The sequence below is a fragment of the Sesamum indicum genome, linkage group LG1 (genome assembly GCF_026168435.1).
Source record: "Sesamum indicum cultivar Baizhima isolate 11 linkage group LG1, ASM2616843v1, whole genome shotgun sequence".
NCBI classification, from domain to species: Eukaryota; Viridiplantae; Streptophyta; class Magnoliopsida; order Lamiales; family Pedaliaceae; genus Sesamum; species Sesamum indicum.
The window spans coordinates 14,901,688-14,927,629 of NC_142657.1; the positions used below are offsets into that span (position 1 = coordinate 14,901,688).

Consider the following 25,942-nt stretch of genomic DNA (forward strand, 5'->3'; position numbering starts at 1 on the left):
TTAAATGCGATAGACCCTTTTGTGAAAAATATTAATAAGCAAAAATTAATTTTGAAAGAAAAAGGGGAGAAATATGATCCGGTCGCCTGAGAAGCATTCAATATGTTTGGTTTTGATTTACAAAGATGGGACAAAATATAGAGTATGTTTGGCTTATTTGGTTTTGTAAGTTTTGGCTATATTTTTTATTATTTTAAAACAGTTTTAATTACTTTTTGTCCAAAAAATATAATTAATTAAAAAATAATATTTATTTTAATCACTCACAACTAAATAATATCTATACTTTTTGTTTTTGGTGGAGCTTTTGTATATTTTACTAGTTTTGAAGGAGTAAAATGCAAGTAATCCAATTTACATGTGTTCTCCAATTCCTTCTTTAAAGGTCACTGGTTTTCCTGGTCACAATCTGGCTAGTGACTTTTTGTAAGTCTCTCTCTTCCTTATTCCCCCGAAACTACTACATGTTCCTCGTCAATCACATCTACACAAGTTATGTACCGCTTTGAATGATGTTTTACATGAAATGACGGTAAAGAGAGTAAAACGATGTTTTCCGAAAAACTACTAGAAACTTCTAAAGAAAATATAGTAGTGAAAACTAATTATATTAAATCACAATGATAAGCTGAAAAATTGCAAAATCAATGTACTAAAATAAAGATATATATAAATAGGTAGGGGTCCACCTAACCCCTTGATAGACACAAGTGGCTTTACCAAAAATAAATAAAAGAAAGTATAAATCTCCTGATCATTCCATTCTTGTTTTGATAATTATTTAATATATATGAATACTTGGCAGGTGGTGTGCGCTTTTGTGAGGCATCACAGGATTATGTTCCCTATACTCAGAGTTCTAAGTGTCCTCCTGTGCCTCCCTGCAAAAAACCAGCTTGTCACTTGGTTAGATGTATATGTTCAGACAGTACCTTAATCTCAGCCGCCACCACACAGAACCAAGAATTGAAGCACGTGTCTGTTTCTTGATTCATTGCTAATCAATATTAGCAAAGTAAATGTAGTAAATAATGCTTTAGAAAAAAAATATTTTATCGTCCAAATATATATAATTCCATTAGTTAAGAAATATAAATATTTGACCTCATAATCATGAGATATTGGTCATCAAACATCAATAGGTAATGATAATTATTCAAAAATTGAGGGGTTGTAGTGTATTTATATTAAATTCTAGTGGAACTTATTGAAATTTATCTTTTAATTAATATTTATAGGTGGAGTAAACTGCAATTAACCCCATTCTTTTTTCAAAATTCACTGGGTTCAGTTCCATTAATTGAATTCATGAAATCCAGGATTGACTGACTCACTGAATCAACCTTTTGTATCTTTCATATGTTGGGAATCTGAGTAGAGTCTTTATATACAGAGACTACACCAGCCAAACAGTTGGAACATATCCTCAGACTCCATAGGTAGAGATGGCTTCAGACAAGCTGGTTTTCTTGGTCACAGTCTGCCTACTGACTTTAAGTAACGTTTCTCTCTTCCTTATTCCTCCCAAAACTACTACATAAAGTTTCTCTCCGCAATAAAGACATCAATTTCGTGATTATTCAATTCTTGTCTTGATAACTATTAACATAATATGTATGTTTGGCAGGTGGTGAGTTCTTTTGCGAAGCGTTGCCGCCATATATGTCCTGTAGCAAGAGTTCTGATTGTCCTCCTGGATCTTCAGTGCCTCCTGGCTGCAAAAAAATTGCTTGTCATTTGGGCAGATGTATATGCTTAGACAATACCCTAATCTCAGCTTCAAACAAGGCTACAAGCACAAGTTGGTCCCTTGATTCTGGGGATGAATAATGCTTGATCATGGAGGGGCTTTAACAAATTTGAATTCAAATGTACCGCTGCATCAATTAAATATCTATAAATAAATGACCTCATAATCATACCATCTCGTTCTCCACATTCCCCACTTATTAGTATCAACAATTCTCCAACTTTGCATACACGAATACTACTAGTGTATGTTTAAATATTAATTAAGTAATTGTCTGGATGAACTTTGAATAATGGAAATATTTCATGACAATTAAATTTCCTTAATTGAAGTAGCGATAATTTGATCCAACTTTTTGAATTATCAAAATTTTAAAAAGAAAATCTAGCCAACACATTGAAGAGAGACTTTAATTGTTTGCATCAAAATTTGCCACCAATACTAGTTTGCTTTTCCATTTGAAACCTCTCTCTTGTCCTCTCCACTTCAAAATTCCAATGGATGCTCCAGTTTTACCTAAATATCTGCTAAAAGGATGACCTCGGTGGATGTGCTCATCAATCACTCCAAGGATCATTCTCAGTTCTCACTTCTGAAGGTTCAATGACTTGGGTCTCGGAACCATCAGCAGAGTTTGCATCGATCTCGGAGGCGTTTTCTGTGGCTGCTTCTGCTTCATCATCCTCCAATCGACCCCATCTTCCTCCGAGGGCCATAGCCATCATCTCGTATATCTTGTTGCCGAGCTCAGCAGGACTATCAGGCTATCAATTAGAGGAAAAGACAGTTTAAGAGCTGGTACAGAAATTAGATGCATGAGAAGTGTCGGGAAAGCTTCTTGAGTACTTACAGTGAATCCACTTGAAATCAAGGCTGTATCATACAGAAGTTCCACAGCCATTTTGGCATCGGTGCTGTCAGGTGCACTCTTGCATGCAGCCTTCAAAAGTAAGAGCCGAGAAATTGAATCAGGTGAATAAACGGCGTTTAGTTCAGGGCAGCCAACACCACAACGCACAACTCTTATAGTTATCTCATATTACAATTTCTTTCACTTAAGAATTGAATAAGCTCTGTAGGTAAGTCATTTACTTTTTAGACCTTGACATGGGATTTGAAACAGAAATCACGAGAGGTCTTAATGATTAAAGGATTGGGTGGGATATCGTACGTTGAGATCCTTGACGATGGGATGATCTGGATTGATCTCCAATATTCTTCTACCCCTCATGAATTCCAGGCTTGCAGTGTCTCCAAGTGTCTGTGCTCGCATCAATCTGTGTTAAGGAAATCAAATGGATGAATGGTGTTTAAATAGCAAAAACACGATATAACCTGATAACTTCTGCATTTTTCACATCAATAGACTATATAGCTTCATATGACATACCTTTCCATGTTTGCTGACCATCCAAATTTGCCAGAAACAAGCACACAGGGAGATGAGCTCAAACGTTTTGAGATTTGCACTTTAGCTACCTTGTCACCAAGTTGTTGCTTAATCCAGTCACAGAGGAGATTATATTCTTGCTTAGTTTCCCTTTCTTTTACCTCATCCTCGTCATCTGTCATTCAGATATAAGGTTACGCTCAAAGCATCAAAGAAAAAACATTCGACAACCAGAACCTATTCTTTTCCAACCTTATGAGAGAAATTGACAAAGACGACCATGTCCAAAATTAGGTAGCAGTTGCGGGGGGGTGGGGGGGGGGGTTAGGTGTTACATAGCAACTGATTTATATTGCTCTGCAGAGTCATAATCAAAGAGCATAAAAACTTTACTAACCAAGCTCCAGATCCTCCTTGCTAATGTCAACAAATTTCTTTTCTTTGTATGTCTGTAAATTCTGGATGGCGACTTCATCAATGGGTTCAATTAGGTAAAGCACCTGCAAGTCAAGTAATTATTAAGATACCTAAAGATGCAAAGCCACAGAACTAGCTAAAACAGAAACATGAATCCTAATAAAAACAAGAAATGTAGACCCCACGTTCCTCATTGAGGCCACAATCTACAGATTCTCAACCGTGTGGAAAAAAATCATACTGGTGAAATCAAATGGATCAACCAATCATCAATATCAAAAACTCCTTCCCATTATCAAGAACTACACTGTTACAAGATAAGAGTTTCATTGGTCCTAGTTGAAATACATACCTCAATACCTTTCTGGACCAATTTTTCCAAGAAAGGAGCAGACTTGGCACTTTTTAAGCTGTCTGTTGCCAAGTAATAGATAGCTTTCTGGTTCTCACCCATGTTCTCAACATAATCATCTAAACTTATCGGCTCTTCCTCACTCTTGGAAGAGAAAAATCTCAACAAAGGTGTTATCCGCTTGTGATTTCCAGTGTCTTCAATGCATCCCAACTTCAAAAATTTGCCAAAATTCTCCCAGAACTTCTTGTAATCCTAAAATAACATAACCACATTAGGTAAATTTCTTTTCTACATGATGAGGACAAAGAAAACAGTGATTTATTCAGCCACCAACCTCTTTGTTCTCACTTTCAGAAAGATCTTGAATCATGTCAAATGTCTTCCTAACCAGTCTCTTCCTCATTATTCTTACCTGGATTAAGAAAATATAAAAAATATTAATGATGAGAGATAAGCAATTTGCAAAAATTATTAGGATTATTTGATAGAAGAAAGGATTCCCTTACAATTCGGCTCTCTTGAAGGATCTCTCTGGAAACATTAAGAGGAAGGTCATCTGAATCCACCACACCCTTCACAAAGCTCAAGTATCTCGGAAACTACAAGCCATCAAATTAGTTTCATGTTACAATGAACATATCTTATTTTGTTCACTAGAAGGAGAAATTTGGAGGTCGGGGAACATAAAATCAAATCATTAACTTGCTAATGGTTGGATAAAATACAGCAAGAGTTACTCTAAGCTTTAGAAATTATATCCAGGTCAAATAGTAGCCCAAACCAAGGACCAGTTTCATACCATCACTCCCTTAAATATAAACAGGTATGAATAACATAAGAAACCGAGGATCCAGAAGAATTTGATCAAGTATTAGATCAACTACTTACACCAACCATTCTTACAGTACGATATACCAGCACTGTCATGAAGGCAGTTGAAATGAGCCATACTGGCAATATACATTCACACAGGCCACTAATTCAAACCTTATGAAAACAGATGAGACATCCATCAGTATAGTAGCTACAACAAACCCAACTCCTATTGGCCATTTTATACACCAACTACAGTAATTCAAGCAGCTATAGCCAACAAATAACCAATATATCCTTTTACATAAATAACTGACTGGCTTGATTCATGAACATGGCAGTAGAGACTGGAGTACATAATATGCTGATAGCACAGTTAGAGGACAATATCATGTTATAAAGATGCTTCCAATCAGCTGGTTACAGGAATGCACATAATGAAAAAGCAGAAGGCATGAAACCATCTTCAGAAAATGAGAGAGGAAGCACCGGGTCGTCAAAAGGTAGCAAGAAGAACCCCAACAAGTTTCAAGGCCATGCAGAAAGTTCTTACCAGTTCACCATCAAAATCATCTGAAATGAATACACGTTTGACATATAAACGGATATTTTTTGTCTTGGGATTGATGACATCTTCATTGTTAAGAGGAGCCATTCCAGGAATATAGAGCACACTTCTAAACTCCACCTCACCCTGCAGAAGTTGTGAATCAACACTAAAGGAGAAAGTAGAAAAGCTAGCAGCCGATCTGATATAAACATAACTACCTCTGTAGTGAAATGGGTATAGGTGAGTGGATCCAAAAATTCATTGAAGGTCTTTTTGTAAAATTCCTGATATTGTTCCTTCTCAACTTCCTTTGGATTGCGCATCTGCAATGTTAAATGAAAAGAGAGGCATAAAGCACATATAGAGACAAAAAGTGTGAATCATAAAACCATCAGACAGAGTAGCTCAGACTCACCCATATGGGTTTTGTTTCATTTGCTAATTCCCAATCCCAATATTTTTCAGTTTTGGTCTTCTTGGTCTTCTTCCTCTCTCCCTGGAAGTAGGACATCAAATGAAGAATATATGACAAATCTTGGAAAAGCAAAGTATAAAAGGAAGTGTTTCTAAAAGGCCACTACCTCTGGTACTTCTTCTCCCTCTTTTGGTTCTTCCTCCTCTTCTACCTGCCAAAATTTGATATTAACGATTAATACGATAATGTAACTTTTAAAAATCCTCCGCATTAGTATAACGAAGAGAATAAAACTTGGCTGCAATCAGTTAGACAAGTCCACAACATGCAATCGTTAAAAAACACGAAACTATTTCAATATATATGTGTTGAAAATTTAAGAAAAAGCTGACAGTAAATTGTTTGTATTTATATCAACTTATAGTAGCATCCAAGGACCACTAACATACAAGGGCTGACCTAGGATTCCAAAATTATCAACGATATGCAATATGCATACTACTGGTATACAAATATTTTCTGATGGTCATATGCTCCACACAAATAATTATCTGAAGGTTTGTTTCTTCAAAGTTACCAGCAGACAAGCAATATATAAGACAGGTAGGAAGCATAGGTGACCATTCAACCTGCCACCATCAAGAAACAACCAAATGCCAGTACAGTAATCATGACAGAAAAGTCAAACCTCAATGGTCCTCGACTTCTCTTGCCATGTATAGATGGGGAATGAAACAAATTGTGAATAATTCTTCACCAAACTCTGGATCTTTGTAGGCTCTGAGTACTCATATTTATCATCTTCCTGCAACACAAACATTGCTACGTTAATTTTATTTCAAAAACAGCACAATTGACAAATTCAAAGGAAAAAATTGCAAAAGAAAAACTGAATTTGCACAAAAGAAGTCTGAATTTGAAGCTTCCCAGGGACTAATTCTATAGAGTTGGACAGGCTTTTCACCCACCTGAATAGGTTTTAAAATATCAAGAGAAAGGAAAAGTAACTTCAGTGTGCAAAATAATAAGAAAATACCCTGAGATAAAGAGTGATCTGTGTCCCTCGACCCAGGAACTTATTGGGGTCAGTTTCCTCCCGAATTACATAGGAGCTGCTATCAGCTGCAGCTTCCCAAACATACTGCTTATCAGACCTGGGGCTCTTTGTTGTCACAACCACCTAAAAATAATTGAAAGATAAGCCCAGACCAAATCAGCATTGACAGACACAGAAAAAGACCATCCAACAAATTATCAATAAACATGCATTAGAGGAATGAGAACCCAAGAGTACCTTTTCAGCAACCAAAAAAGCAGAATAGAATCCAACACCAAATTGACCAATCAAGCTATTGTCAGCCCCAAGGTCCTTGTTGTCCTACAAGAGGTGAATCTCCAATTGTAAATTTCAAGTGAATATACAGCCATCTGGGCCTCAAACTATGAAGTTCCAGACCAGGCACACAACTAGAATATGACAAGATAACATTACCTTCAATGCCTTTAGGAATCTAGAAGTGCCACTCTGTGCAATAGTTCCAAGACAGTCTATAAGCTCCTCTTTTGTCATTCCAATACCAGTATCCCTGCACAGAGAAACCACATTAAGAAATCCCTCCAATTCCAACAACCATGTGGGCAACAATGTAAGAAACATACATTATAGTAATGGTTCCATTCTCTGGATCAGGTTTGATACGAATCTCTAGCTCACCAGCATCTCCAAGTAATGCAGGTTCAGTCACGCTTAAAAACCTCAACTTATCAAGAGCATCGCTTGCGTTACTGCAGAAAACAAAATTAATCAACACAGTAGTCCTACTACAAGAACTTAAACTGTCTAATAGACTAGGCTGTCAAATTATGTGAACCAAGAAAGATCAGTATCGGACTGCTGTGCCAAGATATGCCAGCCCATGCTTGTACAGCACACACACAGATACATTCAAGTATATGTATGGGAATCTGCAGACAATGGATTCAGCAAAAAATAAGAAACTAAAGCACAGTAAAGACATCCTAACCTCACAAGCTCTCGAAGAAACACTTCCTTGTGGCTGTACAAACTATGGACAATCAAGTCCATCAATCTGCTGACCTGAAAGCAATGATTTCAAAAGTAAGAGACAAAAATCTCGAACCTCATCAAATCAATGGACTCAAAATACATCTGTAAACCAATCCAAGTTGTTCAGTGACAGACTATTAAAAGTATTATCTAATCAAAAAATCAATGTTTTCAATATATATTAAGAGTAACAAAAACCCGTTCTCAACCATTAACAACTTCAATGTTTTCCAACCATCATTTTCTCAGTTCCTAAAGCAAAATATGTCAAATGAATCTCCAAATTAATTCTTCAAAAGCAAGAATGAAATACGCACCTCAGCCTGATATTCGTAAGTCTCCCCAGCACCCTCAGGAGCCTCCTTTTCAGCCACTGCAGCAGCCTCACATCTCACTACCACTCCGCTCTGCCTCCTCTCCAACTTCCACTCCAACCCACTTCTTTGAAAACTGCTCTTTAATCCATTTCTAGGTAAAAAAGCGCTTCTCAACAAACCCCTATTGCTCTTACCACTATTCCTCACACAAAAGGACCCCGTGTAAGGAACTGCAGCCACCGATGCAGAGGCCAGACTTCTGCTCAACACAGGCGCCATCTTTTCAATTTCTGAGAAAAACCCAGATCAGATTTCTTCCTCTTGTACCCGAATTTAGTCTGCTATCGACTCCAGCAGCAAAATGGGTTATCCTTATCGTAGTTAGGTAGGAGCTGAATTGGATAACTGGCGAGCGAGCTTCTATTTCTTTTCTATTAAAAAAACCTTGTGCTGAGGGGTTTAAGGAGTGAGATTGGAGGGTTCTAGAATTGAAATTTCCAAAGGGAAGATTAGGTCTTAGGGGGTTTAGTTTGGACATTTGTGGTGCAAGAATTGTAAGGCGTAGATGCTGCCATTTCAGCTATTACAATATCCTCAATTTTCTTTCTTTTTTGTATATATATGAAATATAAAAAAATTAGTATGAAATAATTAAAAAAATTATGAAATTAATAATTATAATTATAACTTATAATAAATATATGAAGGTACATAGAAAAAAATGTGGAGTAGTGAGTAGTTAATAAAAATATATAATTATAAAATTATTAAAAAATATTAAAATTACTAATTTGGTCAAATTTTTTTAACGGGAAGAAATAAAATAAAGAATAAATTTAAGTTTTAAAAAATTGAAAGGCTAAAAGATATTTTTTTTTTTAATAATAGTATAGGTATTACTTTTGAAATTTTTGTCAATTTTTATGTGTATTTATTTTTTAATTACTAGTGATCGTGGTGAACTGTTTGTATATATAATAAATAATATTTTATATTTTAATATATTATTCAAAAAAATTTATATAAATAAATACATCATATTTTAAAAACAAGAAAACCAACTTAGATTCAACATAATAAAAAAATTAATATCATTATGTCATAAATTGTTGTTTGCGGTGAGAAATAATTATTTAGTTAATAATAATTTTTCTTTTAACAAACAAATAATTAAATAATTTTATTTTCAAGATTTGAAACATTCAAATAAACTGGTTTGCATGATAGGCCAGGATTCATAACGGATCTAGCCCAATGAGATTGATTAACATTTCAGCCCAATAAAATGGACTGAACCCAATTGAGTTTGGAAAACATTCAGCCCAATTGGAAGCTTGCTGGGTAAGTATCTGAGGTAAAATGAAGAGCCCAGTAACAAAGACAAGCCCAAGTGTTTGTGGATTGGGCTTATTGAATGGGATTACTGGGCACTTTCTTGACTTGAGAATATGTGGAAAGATCATTTTACCATGCAAAAACTTATTAAATTAATGTTTTGTATATTTGTACCTATAAGGCTTTATTTAGTCAGTGAAATTGAGTGTTTTGTGATCTATAGATTATGGATTCGAATCTGTCAATATATGGGTATTAATCTATTTTTAATAGTAATAATTACCAATCTGTTGTCATAATATGATTAGTTTTTCATATCTGATATAGGTAATTATCATATATAAATTATTGATAATTAAAATCTATATTTAATTACATTAGTTACTGATTAATGATTTACAACTTATATAGATAATTTATCATATATATATATGAATTGTTGACAATTGAAATTTATAATATAATTTCAATCTCTCATGTCGATGGTTAATTTGTGAGTGATTGAATGCAGTAGTGAGTTGGCCATGTTACGTGAATCACTTGCTTCAATGCTAATGTCGGTCTTTATTTGCTACAATTCTTTTAACTCATTACAATTATAAAATAATCACCACACATTTGTTTTTTGTAATTAAGGAAGCTATATAATAGTCTAATTATATTTCTTAATTTCACTAATATTTTAAACATCCCCAAATTAATTAATTTCAGATGTTCGACGGCGTTTCAATTGGTTGACAATTAGTGGGTGTGATTTTCTTTCTTTTTTTTAAAAAAAAAAGTAATAAATCCTTTGTTTATTTTATTTTTTAAACACATATACACACTCTCTCTCTCTCTATATATATATATATATGCATGGGGGTAGAGGGAACATGTAGTAGGTTTGTAGGCAGCCCTAAGGCATATATAGTACGGATCCAAATTCTGTACATGAATTAAGCTGAGTATTCAATATCCATCTCATCATGATGATCATGTATATTGATGAGGTTTCTTGGTATGAATGAGGAAACCCTAGCTAGAAAACCCCAACATTCACTTTCAATGCAGACAAACAACAATTACACGCACAGAGACAGAAGTTGTGCAATAAAATATTAGAGATAGAAAGCGAGAAAATTAAGGTTAGTTGAGGAAACAATGTAGAATGCATGAGGACTACGGCAGACAGGCGCGAAACACTTCCCACATATCTTCAACCCCACGTTACTACTACACATTCCCATCATTCTTCTACTTCATTGTTTAGTTATAAATACATCACTTCAATCAACTCACTCTTCACTTTTTCCCCAATTATTACATTTTTGTTGTAAAATTTGTATAATATTGCAATATTATAACAATTTTCAATAATTAATTACATTTTCCAAATCCAAACTATAACTCCACTTTATAATCTTATTTCACAAAATCGGAATATTTCATCTATCTATACTAATATAAAAAGAAAAGTCCCTCCATACTTATAAACGGTGGTTAATGATACCGCCGTATTAATTTTTTGTGAAGTAAAAAATGTCTTTCATGATAAAATTACTAACTTATTCAAATTTTCAAAATTTACACTAATTGATAAATTATTATTTTTTTTATTTTTTTATTTATGTAATGTACTGATTTATTTATTTTACTTTTAATATAATATATTTAATGCGTGAAAAATTATTTATTATATGCACGTATATAAACGACGTACCACAATGACTAGTATCTATAATATGGATTAAAATAGAGTTTTCACTCTTATTATCTTATGGATAACCAAGTAAAAATCAAAGAAATAAAATATATAATTTTAGTCCTATGTACAGCGTGGTAGCACTTTTGGTCTTCTCTGACTTTAAATGCAAATTTCATAATTACAAATTTTAAAAAAATGAACACACTAAGTTCAAATGTTGCGAGAAATTAGCACATGTTTGGCACATAACCCCTTTTATAAATTTGGTACATTAGTTTCTCGGCCAGGTAAGTGATGTAGCATGTTTCCTAACAACATTTGGACTGACAAAATATCGCCCTTTATAGGTACAGGACCATAATTGTATTTTTTTTGCTTTACGTTTCTCATGCCTCATCAGCAAAAATAGCTAAAGAAAATTTAAAATTTTTTGAGTTAACTAGGTCACGTGCAAGACATGTGATAATTTTTAATTAATTTAAGTTTTTTCAATGAGATTTAGAATAAATAAGCCTTTTTTTCAAATAAAGTAATTACTGTTATTCTTAACTGCAATTTCTAAATTTAAGAAGTTGCTGTTATAATATATAACTCGTTGTGTGCAATATATAAAAGTAAAATCAATCATATTTATGTAACTTTCAAGAACTTAGAGCAACAACTTTCATGAATCGCTATTCGATGTAAGAATTACAAGAAGGGTTTTCCAAATTCCGCTGCAATTGCAACAATCTCGAGGTCCTAGTACGTACCACTACCCTTGACTGACACATGGATTCACACAAATGTTAATGAAAATCAACCTATCATAGAACTGGATGCCACTGAAATTTGGTCCCCTTTATTTTAGTGAAACGTGAAATTGAAGGTACGTCTATATAAATTTTAATAATTAATAATATTTATAGTGTATTGGGACCCTAGTCTTGAGTTTTGACTTGGGAACGTACAAAAATCTTGTATGTATGTATTTGGACCATAATGTCTTCGACTTGTGTGCTCTAAATTCTCTCTTTCTATAAATCCCACATTTGTTTGGATGAACATTTCTCTTTCGGTAATGCTTCAGAAACAGACATATATACTGTAAGAAAAAATGGTGACCATGAGTGCAAGAATTGCAGGGTTAATTCTGTTGCTCTGTGTTTTGGTTGCTGGAAAGCTCTCTACTGCATTCTTAGTTACTCAGCAAGGTATTCTCATTTTTCTTTTCTTTTCTTTTTTAATTTTTAATCTTTATTTATTATTGAATGTGTAGCTAGTAGTAATTAGGGTTTAACTTTACTTAGTGCATGCCTGTTTATGTTTCGGACATTTGTAGGTGGAGGTGATTATTATCCAGCTCGAAAATTCAGCATTAATGTTGCTTCAAGAAAAGAGGTATATATGCTTGCTTATTAATTAATCTAGTACTTGTGTAATATTATTTGCTTGTATCCCACAAGAAAACTGTCATATTTCTTCTAGTAAGGCATTAATCATGCCATGACTGCGTCCATGAAGGACTAGGGATTCTAGGCCCTCGGTGTCACGGCCTGGGCTCGCAACTCTATTGGACACGAGAATTGTCTCCAAACACACCGAGTACATCTTGAAAAGTTTTGTTCCTTACAAGTCATGTTATAGCAAGCTAGGGTTTACTTTTACAATTTGCGAATGTTTTGGTGTTTTATATATTGTTGTAATAAAGTTGCATATATATGTTTTTCGATTTGTAATAATATATATGTTTTCATTTATAGGTTGCTCCTGAGGGTACACCGGGTACGAGCAAAAATAGTATCAGAGGGCGAACGATGGCGTTTGATAGTCACCAATCTACGAAGGCGGAGACAAGAAAAGAAATTGGCATGGAATCAAAAATGCAAAAAACATACAGAATTCTGGTGTCTAGAGAAGATTATCGTGCTAGATTTGTTGCCTTCAATGCAGATTACAAGGGTCCTAGGCATCACCCACCTAAGAACAATTGAGCATTATATAATTATCATATATATATATATATATGTTTTGCTTATATATCTATCTGTGTTTTGAGAAATATCTGTTACTACATATGTTTTGCTAGTTCAGAAAACTCCGAATGTTGTCAGTGTCTCCTTTGTATAAGTATAGAATACTGATATAATTAGTTATATATATATATATATATATATATCATGCAAGAAATTTTGGACATGGGCTTATTATATAGACTGTAAATTACATTGATGGCGTACGTGCTCGCATTTCTCTTGTCGAATTACCAAATTCTCCAGTACCTTAAAATCCATCATGAATTATAATTTGTCGAATATATGCTCTTGATTGGGGGATACAAGGAAACTACAGTTTTTGTGTCACAGAGTTAGTATATTTTTAATCTCATTAATTACAGAATTTTTATAACTAATATTTTTGGTCCCATAAGTTAGGCCCATTTCATTTTTTATCATATTCATTATGATATTAGTATTTTTAGTCCCGTAACTTATAAAAATTTAATATTTTTTGTCCTTATCCACTTTTTTGTCTATAATTTAACGGTGTAGCGCACATGGCTAGTATGTGATCGTTAGTATTTTTTGTTGGAGAGAAAATTGGTTGATTTTCTAGCTTGGGACCCATTTTGGGAAAAAAATATAACTAACTTTGGGGGGTGGGGGGGAATAAATGTTGAAGGAAATTAGAGCAAAAAACATAGTGTATCTCTTTCGCATAAGAATTAAATCTTATCATTCCCATATTTCTATAAATTGAAGCCAAATATAAGCAACCCAAAGAATTCATGTCTTCCACGCGTAAATCAAATATGCCAAATAAAGCACTCATATGCTACTATTGGAAAAAATAGTCAATTTATCCTCCGACTAAAAATATTTAATGACAACGTGCTAGGCATGTGACCTACATCGTTAAATTGTAGATGGAAAAGTGCATAAGGACCAAATATGTTATGAGACTAAAAGTGCTAATCTCATAACGAATAGGACCAAAAGTGGCATGATCGTAACTTATGAGACTGAAAATACTATTTCCTAAAACAATCTCATAAGTTACCAAAAGTTCTTACTTTTCGTTGTTTCATAGTATCTTGAGAAAATGACATAATGATCACTAGCTCCTCAACCTTGCTTTTTTGTTAAAATACTAATAAAATTTAATTTATTTTTTATTAACTTATAAGATCATTAATAAAAAATTTTGTAATTATAGGACTAAAAGTATACTCATACTAAGAGTTGGGACGAAAAATGGTATTGGCTAGCTTACTAGTTGTTCAGTATAGATTTGGGGTAAGGAAACTTAAATGGAAGTTGTTGTAGGCAGGCACGTAAGTACGATGAATCCTGATCTAAATTTGAACACACAACTTTGAATCAATTATATAATACCTGAGAATTTTGGTATAATACATGTGGATGCAACATCATCAAATTAATCTTACTTTGGCAGAGAAATGCTTTGCTGCATCTATCATTGCTGGCGGATAATTAGTATCCTCAGTTTTAGCAGCCTTCTTCACACCATAATAATCTTCTTCACCTTTACCTCCAGAAGCATAAAAGCAAGATCCCATTGATTTCAAAACCCAAAAGTACCGACGCGTCTTCTTCACTTCCTTACGCTTCTCCTCCATCTCTATATATATACAATTCTTGGAAATCTGAACTGGGACTGGTCAAGTTCTTGATGGGCTTTGCTATTTATAAGGATAGATTTCTTGGTGAATAAGCACGGGATTGTCCTAATGAAGTTGCCCAGAAACTTGATGAGTCTTTTTTTACTGATGAAACTTGACATTAATTTATGGTTCGAAGAGCACGAACCTTGACTTTTTGTTCCATGTATGACCCATTTTTGTCTTGCTCTTGACAATAAAATTTCCTGGAAAATGGTTGTTGATGTAACAAGTGCCACCTTGCGCTTGTTTCATGCTTTTTTTACAGACTCTTGACAATTTTCTTGTATTGATACAGAAATTTTAGTCTGCAGCTCTTGGGTCTAGGCTGGGTTTCTACAAATCAAATCCAGATTGATAAAATGAATGGCCCATGATCCTAAATAATTCTGGCCAAGCCCATTCCTCTTGACCACTCTCCTGGACGGCTGTAGGCAGATTCTAAGTCCTGGCCCACTTTCTCTACCCGGAAAACCCATTTGCCCGTGACCCGATTGCTTTATATACGTATGTGTTTCTTTCTATTGTAACCTTAACCCTAGTCTTTCCCGACTCCTCGCCTCTTCAACTCTTCTATGATTCACTCTTAGTTTCTTCCTCCGCCTTTCTCTTTTCTCTTTGAAATTAATGTTTATATATATATATATATCTCCAGTGATTTTTCATAAAATCAAAATAATAGAAGTCTCCTTTCCGCTCTTCTCTCTTGCTCCCGGTTAAAAGTTCTTTGTAAACTAATTTTTTTTAGTGAAAAACTTATGAGTGGTTCTTGAGGAGTCATTTGTGGACGAGGCCTTTTGTGGCATGGGCCAAACAACCATGAGTGGTTGCCGGGGTTTGAGATGGACGAACTCCATTGGAATGGAATGAGTTTATTTTATTATTAAATATTTTTTAAAAAATAAATAAAAATTGGGTTGAGTCCGAACATAACCTGAAAAATTGGGTCTGGCAGAAGTTGCTTGGGTCTAAAACCCATCAAGTTGGGTTAGATCAGATCGAATCCAGGTCTACACACTCATTGTTCTATTGGTCTTTTTAGGATTTGGATCTGGATAGGGTAAGATATATTGGTGGATCCGTCCAACATAGATAAACTCTAAGGCTCGATGGTCCTAGTCCAACCCGCCAAAATTGTAATAACATGACATGGCTCGAAAGTCTAGATACATGTGCCCTGCTACTTTTGCAGTGTTTCCAGAAAACAGTAGCAAAGCCAAAACTTCGAATCGCGGCATAGATAAGATTATTATGTTCGAGTCTCCAATAAACTTATTGATTTCTTGAAATTTGACGTTTCTTGAAATTTGACGTCCATGTCGAGCTGCAAACACCAACTCCATGTCTTGATCTTTCTTTATCCAGCTTAAGGTAATATGCTACCCCTTTTTCATTTAACTTACTAGTTTTCAATCCGTTGATTGCCCATAACCATTTTAGTCACTCCTAGAAATCTTTTCTTTATATTTGTTTTCATTTTCAACTTATTTTCGAGATAAGTTAAAACATACTCAATATTTTTCATCATTAAAAAATACCTTATTTAGGTGTTTTTAACTATTTTAGCATAAAAACATACATATATATATTTATACACACATATATTCATAAATATATATAAAAAAATACATGATTTGATAATGAATAGTAATTTTTGTCTCCCAAAACACAACATTAAACATATAATACTTATTTTAAATTATTTCCAAAAACAAATCCAAACATACATAATATCTCTAACACAATTATTTATGTTTGTTTTTATTTCTCTATCTCCACAAAACACTATGAATCCAAACATTATGTTTGATTTGAACCCGATTCTTGCAGCCAATCCCTCTATCCAAACACTGGTTTTCCCGTTTCCATCCCACCATTCAATCCCTCCTGGAGTGGAGAAGTTGAAGGATCTTGGCAACCATGGCAACATACCTATGATAAATGCTCTGAGCAAGCTCCAAGGAGAGATAATCCATTAGTTTAAGTCTCACAGCAACCCTCCTGCCGCAATCCTGTCTGATTTCTTTCTTAGGTGGACTTATCACTTGGCTGATCAGCTTGGGATTCCCTGGATTGCTTTTTACTGTTCTGGGCCTTTTTATACTGCTATTTCTAACAGTCTATGCGGTGGTGATGCTGAGAGCGTAAAACCCGAGAGTGAAATGGAGTTTCAAGATTTACTTGGGGCTTCGAGTTTAACTTGGGAGCAGGCTCCTTCCCTTTCTTGCCTCTACAGGGAGGTAGGAGGAGGGGATCCAAGTTTTGAGGTGGTGAAAGCTGGCATGGCTGCAAATAGGTTGAGTTGGGCGTCCTGTTTCAACACTTTTGAGGCTTTAGAGGGTCAGTTCTTGGAGCATTTGAGTAAGAAAATGGGCCATCCACATGTGTTCAGCGTTGGGCCGCTCCATTTGTTTAGGGAGCCTAATGAATCAGGTTGTGGTGAGGAGAGGTTTCGTGTAAGTAGTGAGGTCTTTTCATGGCTTGATTGGTTCGATGATGACTATGTTTTGCACGTTTGTTTTGGGAATCAAAAGCTGCTCAAGAAGGCCAAGGCAGAGGCACTGACTCTTAGACTTGAAGAGAGTGGAGTTCGGTTCATTTGGGCCGCAAGATCTTTCATGATCCAACAAGTGGCTCACGGGTATGGGTTAGCCCCTGGTGGCTTTGAGGACCGGGTTGTGGGTCAAGGCCTCCTTATTAAGGGATGGGCCCCACAAATGTCAATACTGAGTCATCGAGTTGTGGGTGGGTTCTTGAGTCATTGTGGATGGAACTCGGTATAGGAAGCTATCGCAACAGGAGTGATGATATTGGGGTGGACCAATATGTTGACGCAAAGCTATTGGTGTACTACAAAGGCACTGCGGCCCAAGTGTGTGACGGTGGAGAAACCGTGCCCTATGTCGAATGAGTTGGCTCAGTAGATCAGTGAGTCAATGCGCGTGCGGGGACATGGTTAAGAGGATTAGAGCAAAGGAATTGAGAAACAAGGCTTTGGAGGCAGTTAGGATTGGTGGGAGTTCCAGCAATGATTTAGATAATCTTGTCCAAGAACTAACCCAACTTAATACATTGAAAAGCTTTTGTTGACCATAGTTTAGTTCAACAAACGGCTTCATACAATAATTGTGCTTTGCTTTACAATAATTTTCATTGGCATTCAGTTCTCCTCAAACAATATTTGATTCTGCCTTGTTTATTGCTAGAACTATTTTGTCCTAAGAAAATTAGTTAGTATAATACTATTTTGATCCATAATTTAAGAACAAAAGTCTCTAGTCAAAGAAAGATATATAGATGATGCATCTTTGTCTTTGCAAGCAAAGGGTTTGCCTCATTGATCTTCATCCCATATGAGTGGGACTTAAGTTTAAGATATATCAGATAGGATCCGGTTGCAATTCACTGAGACAAAACACTTCAACTAATTAAAGTGCTGATTGTAAAAATATATGTTCTTGTAATACTTTCATTATTTATATATATTCTTGGATAAGGATACTTCACTATTAATCTTTAATGTTGTTAACCAATGCCGTGTAGTAGGTGTTCAAACTAGATTTAAATCAATTTATTGCTTTTCAGACAACCTACTGCTTGTGTCACATAGGTTAAATATTTCCAGAACAAGAATCTTCCTGCTGTCTGAGGAATAGATAATTCTTGAAATTCAAGTGTCATTATCCACAACTATTTTACAAGTCCAACATGCTTATTACACTCTTGCTTAAAAACTAAGTACAGACAAAGGAATATGAGTTATGAAATCCACATTACTCCCACCAAACCATTTGACAGATTCTCTTTTTAGAAACCCCATGTTATAAAATCTCTTGACTTCTTCACTTATGTCCTAAATTCCTAATTAAGGTAGCTAACATTTTCCAACTTCTCCAGCATGTCCAAACAGTACACCAAGAAACAGGCCCTGGACAAGAGCAAAAACATTTCCAGCGAAAATGAGAAGCAACATACTTATAACTTCTTCTCCAAAAACCGCAAGAAAATTTACCCTATTGGCCTGCAGAGAACTTGCTCGCCTCTTTCGCTGTCTTCATTATCGTTATCTTTGTCTCAGAACTCGACTGATTCTTCGTTAACTGATCCTTCCACCCCGCTCGATCAGAAAATATCGTTCACCGTACAGTTGATAGCACCGATGCAGAGAAGAGACCCCAAAGCTGTTGAGCACAGTAGTTCAAATGATTCTTGTCAGGAGGGTACGAGGAGATGCAACTGGATTACGAAAAACAGTGGTAAGTTAGCTATAGTCCGAGTCGAAAATCATGGGATTAATTCTTGATTCATGTTCTTATCAATCAAAATATCAAAGAATAGTATCAGAAATGGAATCCAGAATTGTTGTATTATGATACTTAAAAATGTTATTTTCGCGAACATTTGTTGCTCCATGATCATCAATTTATAGAATGCTTTATGCTAACTACTTCCTGTCAAGATTAGTATTCTTGTCTGTCAATGTCACAGGGTAGGACTTATTTTTGGCCTTGATAAAATTTAATTTTGCACGAATATATAATGATGTTTTGGAGTTTGAATGATCAATATATAATATACATTAGTTCCAGTAGGTTATAAAATCTATTCCATGCATGCTCCAACAGAAATATGTAATAAGGGTGTATGACATAGTTTACACTGTAGTATTTGATACATTCAGGCATTATATTTGCGGAATTAAATACTTTTATTGAATCATAATCCAAAAATCAATTCATAAATGTTCTCATCCATTTAAATTAGTTTTGAAGAAACTAATTGGGACGGGTTAACAGATAAAGTATACGTACAATTCCATGATGAATGCTGGGGAGCACCAGTTTACGATGACAAGTAAGTTACCGTATCCATAAGAACTGAATACAAATACATCTCCTCATTGATCCCAAAAGTGTGAAAATGTTTCTGCAAATGTATACTGTGCATTAACAGTCAGTTGTTTGAGCTGCTTGCAATGTGTGGACTGCTTATGGATTTCAACTGGACTGAAATCCTGAAAAGAAGACAACTTCTCAGGTTAGATTTCATGCACATACTTCAAGAAATGAAAATGATCGATTTTACTCTAATTTTACACATAAATTTTTAAACTACGTACGATATTACATACAGACAAGCTTTTGCTGGTTTTGATCCCAAGAATGTGGCCAAAATGGGCGAAAAAGAGATCTCTGAGATAGCCTCGAACAAAGAACTAACATTGGCGGAAACCAGAGCTAGGTGCATCGTTGACAATGCAAAATGCATAACAAAGGCAAGTGGATGTATTTCTGTTGTAATTTTATGTTCTATATATTGATGAAGTTTGCTTTAGCATGGCAGGTTGCAAGAGAATATGGATCATTCGGTAGCTATATGTGGGAATATGTGAGTTTCAAGCCGATGATCAACAAGTTTAGGCATCCAAGAAATGTCCCACTGAGGAGTCCAAAGGCGGAGGTGATCAGCAAGGATCTGGTGAGGCGAGGGTTCCGGTTCGTGGGGCCTGTTATCGTGTATTCATTCATGCAAGCAGCAGGGATGACCATAGATCATCTTGTTGGTTGTTTTAGGTATGAGGAGTGTGTGAATCTAGCAGAAAGGCCATGGAGACATGTTTGATATAAGCTGCATCAACCTAGCTAGCAAAAATTACTTATATTATGTTAAACAGGTATTCTTAATTTACATGGGATAGATCCTTTAAATTGAAAGGATTGTCATTTTCTTGATGATGGTTTTATTTATAATATCAAAGTATTGATGGAATTGATATTGTGATGTGATTAAGATGATGAAAAGGCGAGATCTTGTCCACAACATGGAATTCGTACCAATAGGAACACAAGCTCCAAACCAAAAAGAAAAAAGAAAAAACACCTGCGAGGCATATTAAGTTTTTAACTGTATGCTTTTGCTTCATAAAAAATAATATCATTTATTTATAAGTACATATTAAGTTTTAGTTAATTCATTTCATATATAAATTTATTTTATTATTGTAGTATAACAATTTTATTGAAATAATACAGAATCACATGCTAGTTCTCTGAAAAGTTCCACCAGATGAAAACTGTAGTTAGTGCAATCAACTACAAGGAAGAGAAAATGAGCACTGACCATATATATTCATGGAGAAGCAGATTGTGAAAAAAAACACACAACTGCGTGCAGCTCACGGTGGAATGCAAAGACAGAAAAACAGAAACCAGAGAGCCAATGACTTGCCACGGATAATACACTTCATCCAGCAACGTCCATCAAACAGAGAACAAACATTTTTAACATCTCAAACAAGAAAATACAACCAATTCTACTCAGCCTTTTCATTCAGCTGCATCCAAAGAATATGTACAAATCGCAGCCTCTTACTCCTAGTATGACTTCAGGGAGCACTCACAAACCAAATCTACCCTATGTCCCTCAGCTCAACGAGCTCAGTCTTATTCTTTTCATCTATCACAGCAACATATGGTAGTCATACCTCAACTCTCAAAACTGGCAAGAAGTCCCAAGCCTCTGTCTCTGCCTCTGGCCGAGTGTGATACACTTTCGCTCGGCAAAGGCCGGATGAAGCAGCTCTTGGAATTTCTCCAAAAACAGTCCCCATTCTTCCTCGTTCATGTCTGCTAGCTTCACAAAGCTGACACTTGCCGGGAGCTGCTCGTTTGCACTGATGTGGCCAGATGATGAACTAGCAAGATAGCCATTGTCTGGTTTGGCTCCTGCAAACTTTGGGAACTTCTGGTTCTTCCCACCTAGACTCGTATTTTTCAGTGACATAGAAAGCTTAGAAATACTTGGACCCTTAGCTAGAGTTGGAAGACTAACTAAACCCTTCTCTTCTCCTTCACCTTCCTCTTCTTCCTCCTCAATACATTCTTCTAGTTTAGAAAGTGGATTACGGCCATTAACACTTCCAAATCCAAAATGGAACGGTGTTGCCACCAAGCCTTCAGATGGGTTAGGCTCACGCCCACCATCTTCACAATCAATGTCGAATTGAAACTCATCAAAGTCTGCTTCACCCTTGGGAGAGAACATTTCCTCAGCTACAAGTCTTCTTGCCTCGATGCATATAAGCTCAAGCTCACTGGGTTCCTCGTCACCACTGCGAAATTCCCTACTCATCATCTGTCCAATCTCAGCAAGACACAGCCCATATGCAGCAGCTTCCTTAAGGAAAATTGTGCAGACGAACAAGACGCGCAAGCAAGCTTCTCGAATCATTGGGAGCTCACTTCGAAGCATCTCTGAATCACGAGTCGGGTCAAGATTTGCTATGTATGCAAGTTCGTCGTCCGAGAAAGGGATAGAAGCCTGAGGCCAATGAATCCACTCAAAATACGGATCTTCCAGACTCTCAGGCAAGCAAAGGCCATGATCAATGGGGATCAGTTCCACTTGATCAAATCTCCCTGCATCATCAAGTTTCCTAACTAAAAGATTACCCGCATGCCTATCTGTGTTAAGAATCCTAATATCTAAAATCCCAATGCGATGCACAGCAGATACAGGGAAACTTGAGGTTCCATGGTCACTTGCATCAAAATCGTGTGGAATATACTGTTGGAAGGATGCAATCTTGCTGACAAGTTTCTTCTTCTGAGGCTTGTTTCCATTCACGCCATCATTAATATTGAAGACCGAGTGAGTGATCTTGACCAGTGCAGTAGGTGGCACATTTGCAAAATGGTCATAGTCGAGAAGGTAAGCAGCTACTTCTCTGAACCCTGTTTCGCCCACCCTCACAGAACGTTTTAAACCTGGTTGCCCAAGAGCTTTACCAATAAAGCCCTTTGGGTTGTTTGGTGCAAACGGTTCTTCATCGGTGGGCTTCACAATGGCAACACTCTCACCTCGGACATTTCTGAAATAATATGCTCCTCCAAGCCCACTATGAACAGGGAGCGGATCGACCCCGTTCTTCATTGCCTTGACAATTTCCTTTACAAGTTGTTTGGTCTTGGCAAAGCGATTTGAGTGGCCCAAAATTTCAATGGGCCCACTCTGATCATTCTGTTGTATGTCTCTACCAGTGGGAGACAAACACGGAGTTGAGGAACTTCTGTGCATCAAATTCCTTGTCAGCAGGAGAGGGGAATGATTTCGAACGGCACTGAGATCATTCTTAAGAATCATATCCCCAAATGTCAAAGAACTCTCCTCAACGGGGAAATTTAGGGCAAGCTGCAGTCTCCTCTTCACAGTGTGTGCATTGTCGCTCCTATCCAACTCCATCCCCAACACACATCCTGTTTCAGTCTGTACAAAAACGCGTCTCCTGCAGGTTGGTTTCCCTTCCATTCTATTAGTTCCGTGATACTCCCCACTTCCAAGTGGATTCTTGAAAGCTGCCACAGCCATCTGGGTCTGAACAGGGCTATCCAAGTTATGAGACATGAAAGGTAGAAAATGACCACCGATGGTTCTTCTCACAGCCGGCAACCAAGATGGCGACAGGAGAGAGCTTTCCCCGCACTCTCAATTGAACGCCAAACTTTGAAGCCGAATGCAACAGAACCAGAAATATGTCTGTACCAATAATAATCATCAATCGGCAAATCAAGATCTAAATCAGTCCAAGACTATTGGAACCCAGATGAATTACAGCAAGGATGTACTAGAAGACCAAAGCAGAGGAAGAGAGAGATTCGACGATCAGTCCTTTGAGAGAGCCATGGGATGATTACAATTAAGCCTCACACCACATCTGAAAGTACAACAAGGTCCAAGTCAAATAAGAGAAGTTACAGTATAACAATTCTATCAACTTGAAAATTAAAAAATAACACCACGCCCTGAAACAACACCATCATTTATTCCAGATTTCTCTCCCCGATCTCAAAACATGAAAAATAACTAAATGCTAGTAATGATGCAAGCTAACTAGAACTTCCACAAAACACACTCTCTCACAACCAAGAACTGCGTAAACAAGAACAGATTTCTTCGACTTCTTCAATTCCTTCTCCAAAGCAAAAGAAGTTTCTATAATCAGATAGATTAAACCCATTTACACCAGATGAAGCCCCGGCCAAGCAGCAAGCAAGCACTACTTATCTACGCAACATTATTCACAACCAACCTCAGGCGAGCGCAAACTCTTGACGAAGAAAAACGGTAATCCACTAAATCTTGATTCGGTAATTAATGGATTCCACAATCTAATCCCCAATTACCTTTAACACAATACATTTCCACATATCAATAACGCTAAACTTAATCCTATCAACATAAAGTGAGAATTTCGCTCAAACAAAACAAAAAATCCGTCCATTACGGTTAAAGAAATTACACATGCAACCACATTAGCCAGAAAGCTAATCCGCAAAAACACCAACAAAATGAAACCTAAACTGCGCAAATCAACTCACCAGAAAGCCGGATCTGAAGACACTCCTCCTTTTCTTTCGCCGGTTCCGGTAAACTACTGCAAGATCGTCGGTACAACCATTGGAAAGAATCCGAACAGTCCAACGGCCGGAACAACAGACAACCAAAAGGTTTACGACGAGGACTTGATCACAGTATTGCCGTCTTCTTTTCTTGCTGTGCGCTTCCCTTCTCTTTCTCTCTCTAGTTCTTATTTCCTCACTCTATATCCGTATATGGATATATGACTATATATAACCATTTTTGTTTTCCTTTTTCATTTTTTTTCCCTTGCCTGCCTCTACTGTTTTTAACTCTACAGTAACTAAAGTTACGAGTTAACTGGGGTTAGTTCAAGCCAACCTGAGTTGCGGAGTCCCGTTTCTTCGAACTGTCTAGAATATTGATTTCAAGCCGTAGATGGGGATTACAGAAGCAATCTTGATCGTCCGTGGGCTGGGTGACGTGGATATAAATTATTGGGCAATGACGTGTCCTGGTCAGCGAATCTCGGGCCTTCTTGTTTTTGACAATTTCTATGCACATTATATAGTTTGAGTTTGAGCCCTTTTACTATCTTGCGTGAATTGACATAACTGCCCCTGGGTAATGTTTTGACTGAGAAGATCTGTATATATTTGGTTTTACTGCATATTTCAAGCCATGAATTTTGGTAAAACTTCTAATTTATCTCATTACTTATTTCGATATTTTTAAATGAAGATATACATTTAAAAGAAATATTCATACATAATACTTTAATCTTACCAATTAAATGTAGTCTTGGATATTACATAAATGCTTTACATATACAGAATAAATGGTAAATTACAGTCCAATTTCTCCGATATTTGACTTAATTATAAATATTCTTTCATTAAATGAAAAATCATCAATACTCTTACGATTTTAACAGTCGTCTAATAATTAGTCCAATTTATTAGTTTTTGTTAGGATTCCATTCATTTTTTATCGTAAAGCGACCAAAAATGCTCTTATAAACTATAATTATAACTTAATTTGTTTTTTTAATTTTTCTAAAAGAATATGGTCATAAAGGATAACTTTTTATAGTTTTTTAAGTATTTTCATCCACATCGTTGGATTTTTTTACAATTTCAAATTATCTTTTAAAAAAAAAAAGAATAAGGACAGAGTTAATAATTTCAGACCTCTATCAAAAGATTACATAATTGCACCAAACATCACGAGAGTATTTATAATTTTTTAAACAACAAGGGGACATCATAATTATACCAAGTATCAAAAGACCTTGTTGTAATTTACCCTATAATAAATAATTAAAATATTTATTTTTCTGGGATGAATTATCAATTACCAAAAAAAGAATATTCATTAACTACATCAAGATATATATTTATACGTTGGAATTATAGAAGTTATTATCAGAATAAACAAATATACGTCTAGACAAGTTTCAGTAAAACTTCATAATCGTAGAATTAAAGTCTTAACATCGCTGCATAAAACTTCATTATCGACAAATAATTAGTCATAATCTTTAGCCATAAATAATAATTAGAGTGTCATTAAGTGCTTTAATCAAATATATTATAAGCAATCAAAAAAGTCAGTCTCTATTTATTTTTTAGAATATCAAGAAGTGGAACCTCAATTATTCTTGGGGGTGCTTTGGGGATCATCCCATGTACCCTTAATTCATATTTAAAAATTTGGTTGATTTTTTTGTGGCTTATAGCTCTAATTAATTCACTTGTGGGGACTACTAAGTATGGGCACCTTTAATTTAATCAAAGTTGAAATATTTTATTTTTTCCAATTATATAC

The 25,942-nt window shown here is 35.7% G+C and overlaps 4 protein-coding genes, 1 long non-coding RNA gene and 1 pseudogene across 6 annotated transcripts; 4 read left to right on the top strand and 2 right to left on the bottom strand.

The window, feature by feature from the left end:
• The first annotated feature begins 1,018 nt into the window (after window positions 1–1,018).
• LOC148789485 (uncharacterized) lies at window positions 1,019–1,924 on the top strand. The gene is made up of 2 exons (XR_016065714.1): window positions 1,019–1,497; window positions 1,628–1,924. It is a non-coding gene; the product is annotated as an uncharacterized LOC148789485 (long non-coding RNA).
• On the bottom strand, window positions 1,335–8,592 carry CR88 (Chaperone protein htpG family protein). 2 transcript variants are annotated; one of them, XM_088881058.1, is made up of 20 exons: window positions 8,076–8,592; window positions 7,715–7,788; window positions 7,350–7,475; window positions 7,183–7,276; window positions 6,985–7,068; window positions 6,727–6,870; window positions 6,379–6,495; window positions 5,857–5,901; window positions 5,691–5,771; window positions 5,494–5,598; window positions 5,279–5,419; window positions 4,419–4,511; window positions 4,247–4,324; window positions 3,910–4,164; window positions 3,538–3,640; window positions 3,141–3,315; window positions 2,922–3,027; window positions 2,601–2,690; window positions 2,267–2,514; window positions 1,335–1,715 (listed from the first exon to the last, which is right to left on the bottom strand). In XM_088881058.1, the coding sequence occupies exons 1-19, from the start codon at window positions 8,352–8,354 to the stop codon at window positions 2,308–2,310; spliced, it is 2,397 nt and encodes a 798-aa protein (XP_088737184.1). In that variant the 5' UTR covers window positions 8,355–8,592; the 3' UTR covers window positions 1,335–1,715; window positions 2,267–2,307. The 2 variants fall into 2 exon arrangements, with proteins under 2 accessions (XP_088737184.1, XP_011101956.2); XM_011103654.3 differs by lacking the exon at window positions 1,335–1,715 and having other exon boundaries at window positions 2,041–2,514; window positions 8,076–8,591.
• A 3,422-nt stretch (window positions 8,593–12,014) lies between these two features.
• LOC105179998 (uncharacterized) lies at window positions 12,015–13,340 on the top strand. The gene is made up of 3 exons (XM_011103659.3): window positions 12,015–12,290; window positions 12,419–12,477; window positions 12,840–13,340. Exons 1-3 carry the CDS (start codon window positions 12,194–12,196, stop codon window positions 13,068–13,070), a joined length of 387 nt encoding a protein of 128 aa, XP_011101961.1. The 5' UTR covers window positions 12,015–12,193; the 3' UTR covers window positions 13,071–13,340.
• Window positions 13,341–16,415: 3,075 nt separating this feature from the next.
• Window positions 16,416–17,965, top strand: LOC105180077 (UDP-glycosyltransferase 89A2 pseudogene; annotated as a pseudogene).
• A 548-nt stretch (window positions 17,966–18,513) lies between these two features.
• On the top strand, window positions 18,514–20,527 carry LOC105180078 (uncharacterized). The gene is made up of 5 exons (XM_088882064.1): window positions 18,514–19,014; window positions 19,555–19,612; window positions 19,712–19,795; window positions 19,892–20,033; window positions 20,102–20,527. Exons 1-5 carry the CDS (start codon window positions 18,657–18,659, stop codon window positions 20,378–20,380), a joined length of 921 nt encoding a protein of 306 aa, XP_088738190.1. The 5' UTR covers window positions 18,514–18,656; the 3' UTR covers window positions 20,381–20,527.
• A 455-nt stretch (window positions 20,528–20,982) lies between these two features.
• LOC105180075 (phosphatidylinositol 4-kinase gamma 7) lies at window positions 20,983–24,374 on the bottom strand. Its single transcript, XM_011103728.3, has 2 exons — window positions 24,136–24,374; window positions 20,983–23,471 (listed from the first exon to the last, which is right to left on the bottom strand). Exon 2 carries the CDS (start codon window positions 23,159–23,161, stop codon window positions 21,251–21,253), a length of 1,911 nt encoding a protein of 636 aa, XP_011102030.1. The 5' UTR covers window positions 23,162–23,471; window positions 24,136–24,374; the 3' UTR covers window positions 20,983–21,250.
• Between the last annotated feature and the right edge of the window lie 1,568 nt (window positions 24,375–25,942).

Excerpts from the sequence above, each read along its gene's own strand:
- CR88 (XM_088881058.1), bottom strand. The coding sequence starts at position 8,354 with ATGGCGCCTGTGTTGAGCAGAAGTCTGGCCTCTGCATCGGTGGCTGCA. Across the intron at positions 7,789-8,075 it reads CTTACGAATATCAGGCTGAG|GTCAGCAGATTGATGGACTT; the intron begins GTGCGTATTTCA and ends CATTGCTTTCAG. Across the intron at positions 4,165-4,246 it reads CTGAAAGTGAGAACAAAGAG|GATTACAAGAAGTTCTGGGA; the intron begins GTTGGTGGCTGA and ends ATGTTATTTTAG.
- LOC105179998 (XM_011103659.3), top strand. The coding sequence starts at position 12,194 with ATGGTGACCATGAGTGCAAGAATTGCAGGGTTAATTCTGTTGCTCTGT. Across the intron at positions 12,291-12,418 it reads ATTCTTAGTTACTCAGCAAG|GTGGAGGTGATTATTATCCA; the intron begins GTATTCTCATTT and ends GGACATTTGTAG. Across the intron at positions 12,478-12,839 it reads ATGTTGCTTCAAGAAAAGAG|GTTGCTCCTGAGGGTACACC; the intron begins GTATATATGCTT and ends TTTCATTTATAG.
- LOC105180078 (XM_088882064.1), top strand. The coding sequence starts at position 18,657 with ATGTCCAAACAGTACACCAAGAAACAGGCCCTGGACAAGAGCAAAAAC. Across the intron at positions 19,613-19,711 it reads GCACCAGTTTACGATGACAA|TCAGTTGTTTGAGCTGCTTG; the intron begins GTAAGTTACCGT and ends GTGCATTAACAG. Across the intron at positions 19,796-19,891 it reads AAAAGAAGACAACTTCTCAG|ACAAGCTTTTGCTGGTTTTG; the intron begins GTTAGATTTCAT and ends TATTACATACAG.
- LOC105180075 (XM_011103728.3), bottom strand. The coding sequence starts at position 23,161 with ATGTCTCATAACTTGGATAGCCCTGTTCAGACCCAGATGGCTGTGGCA.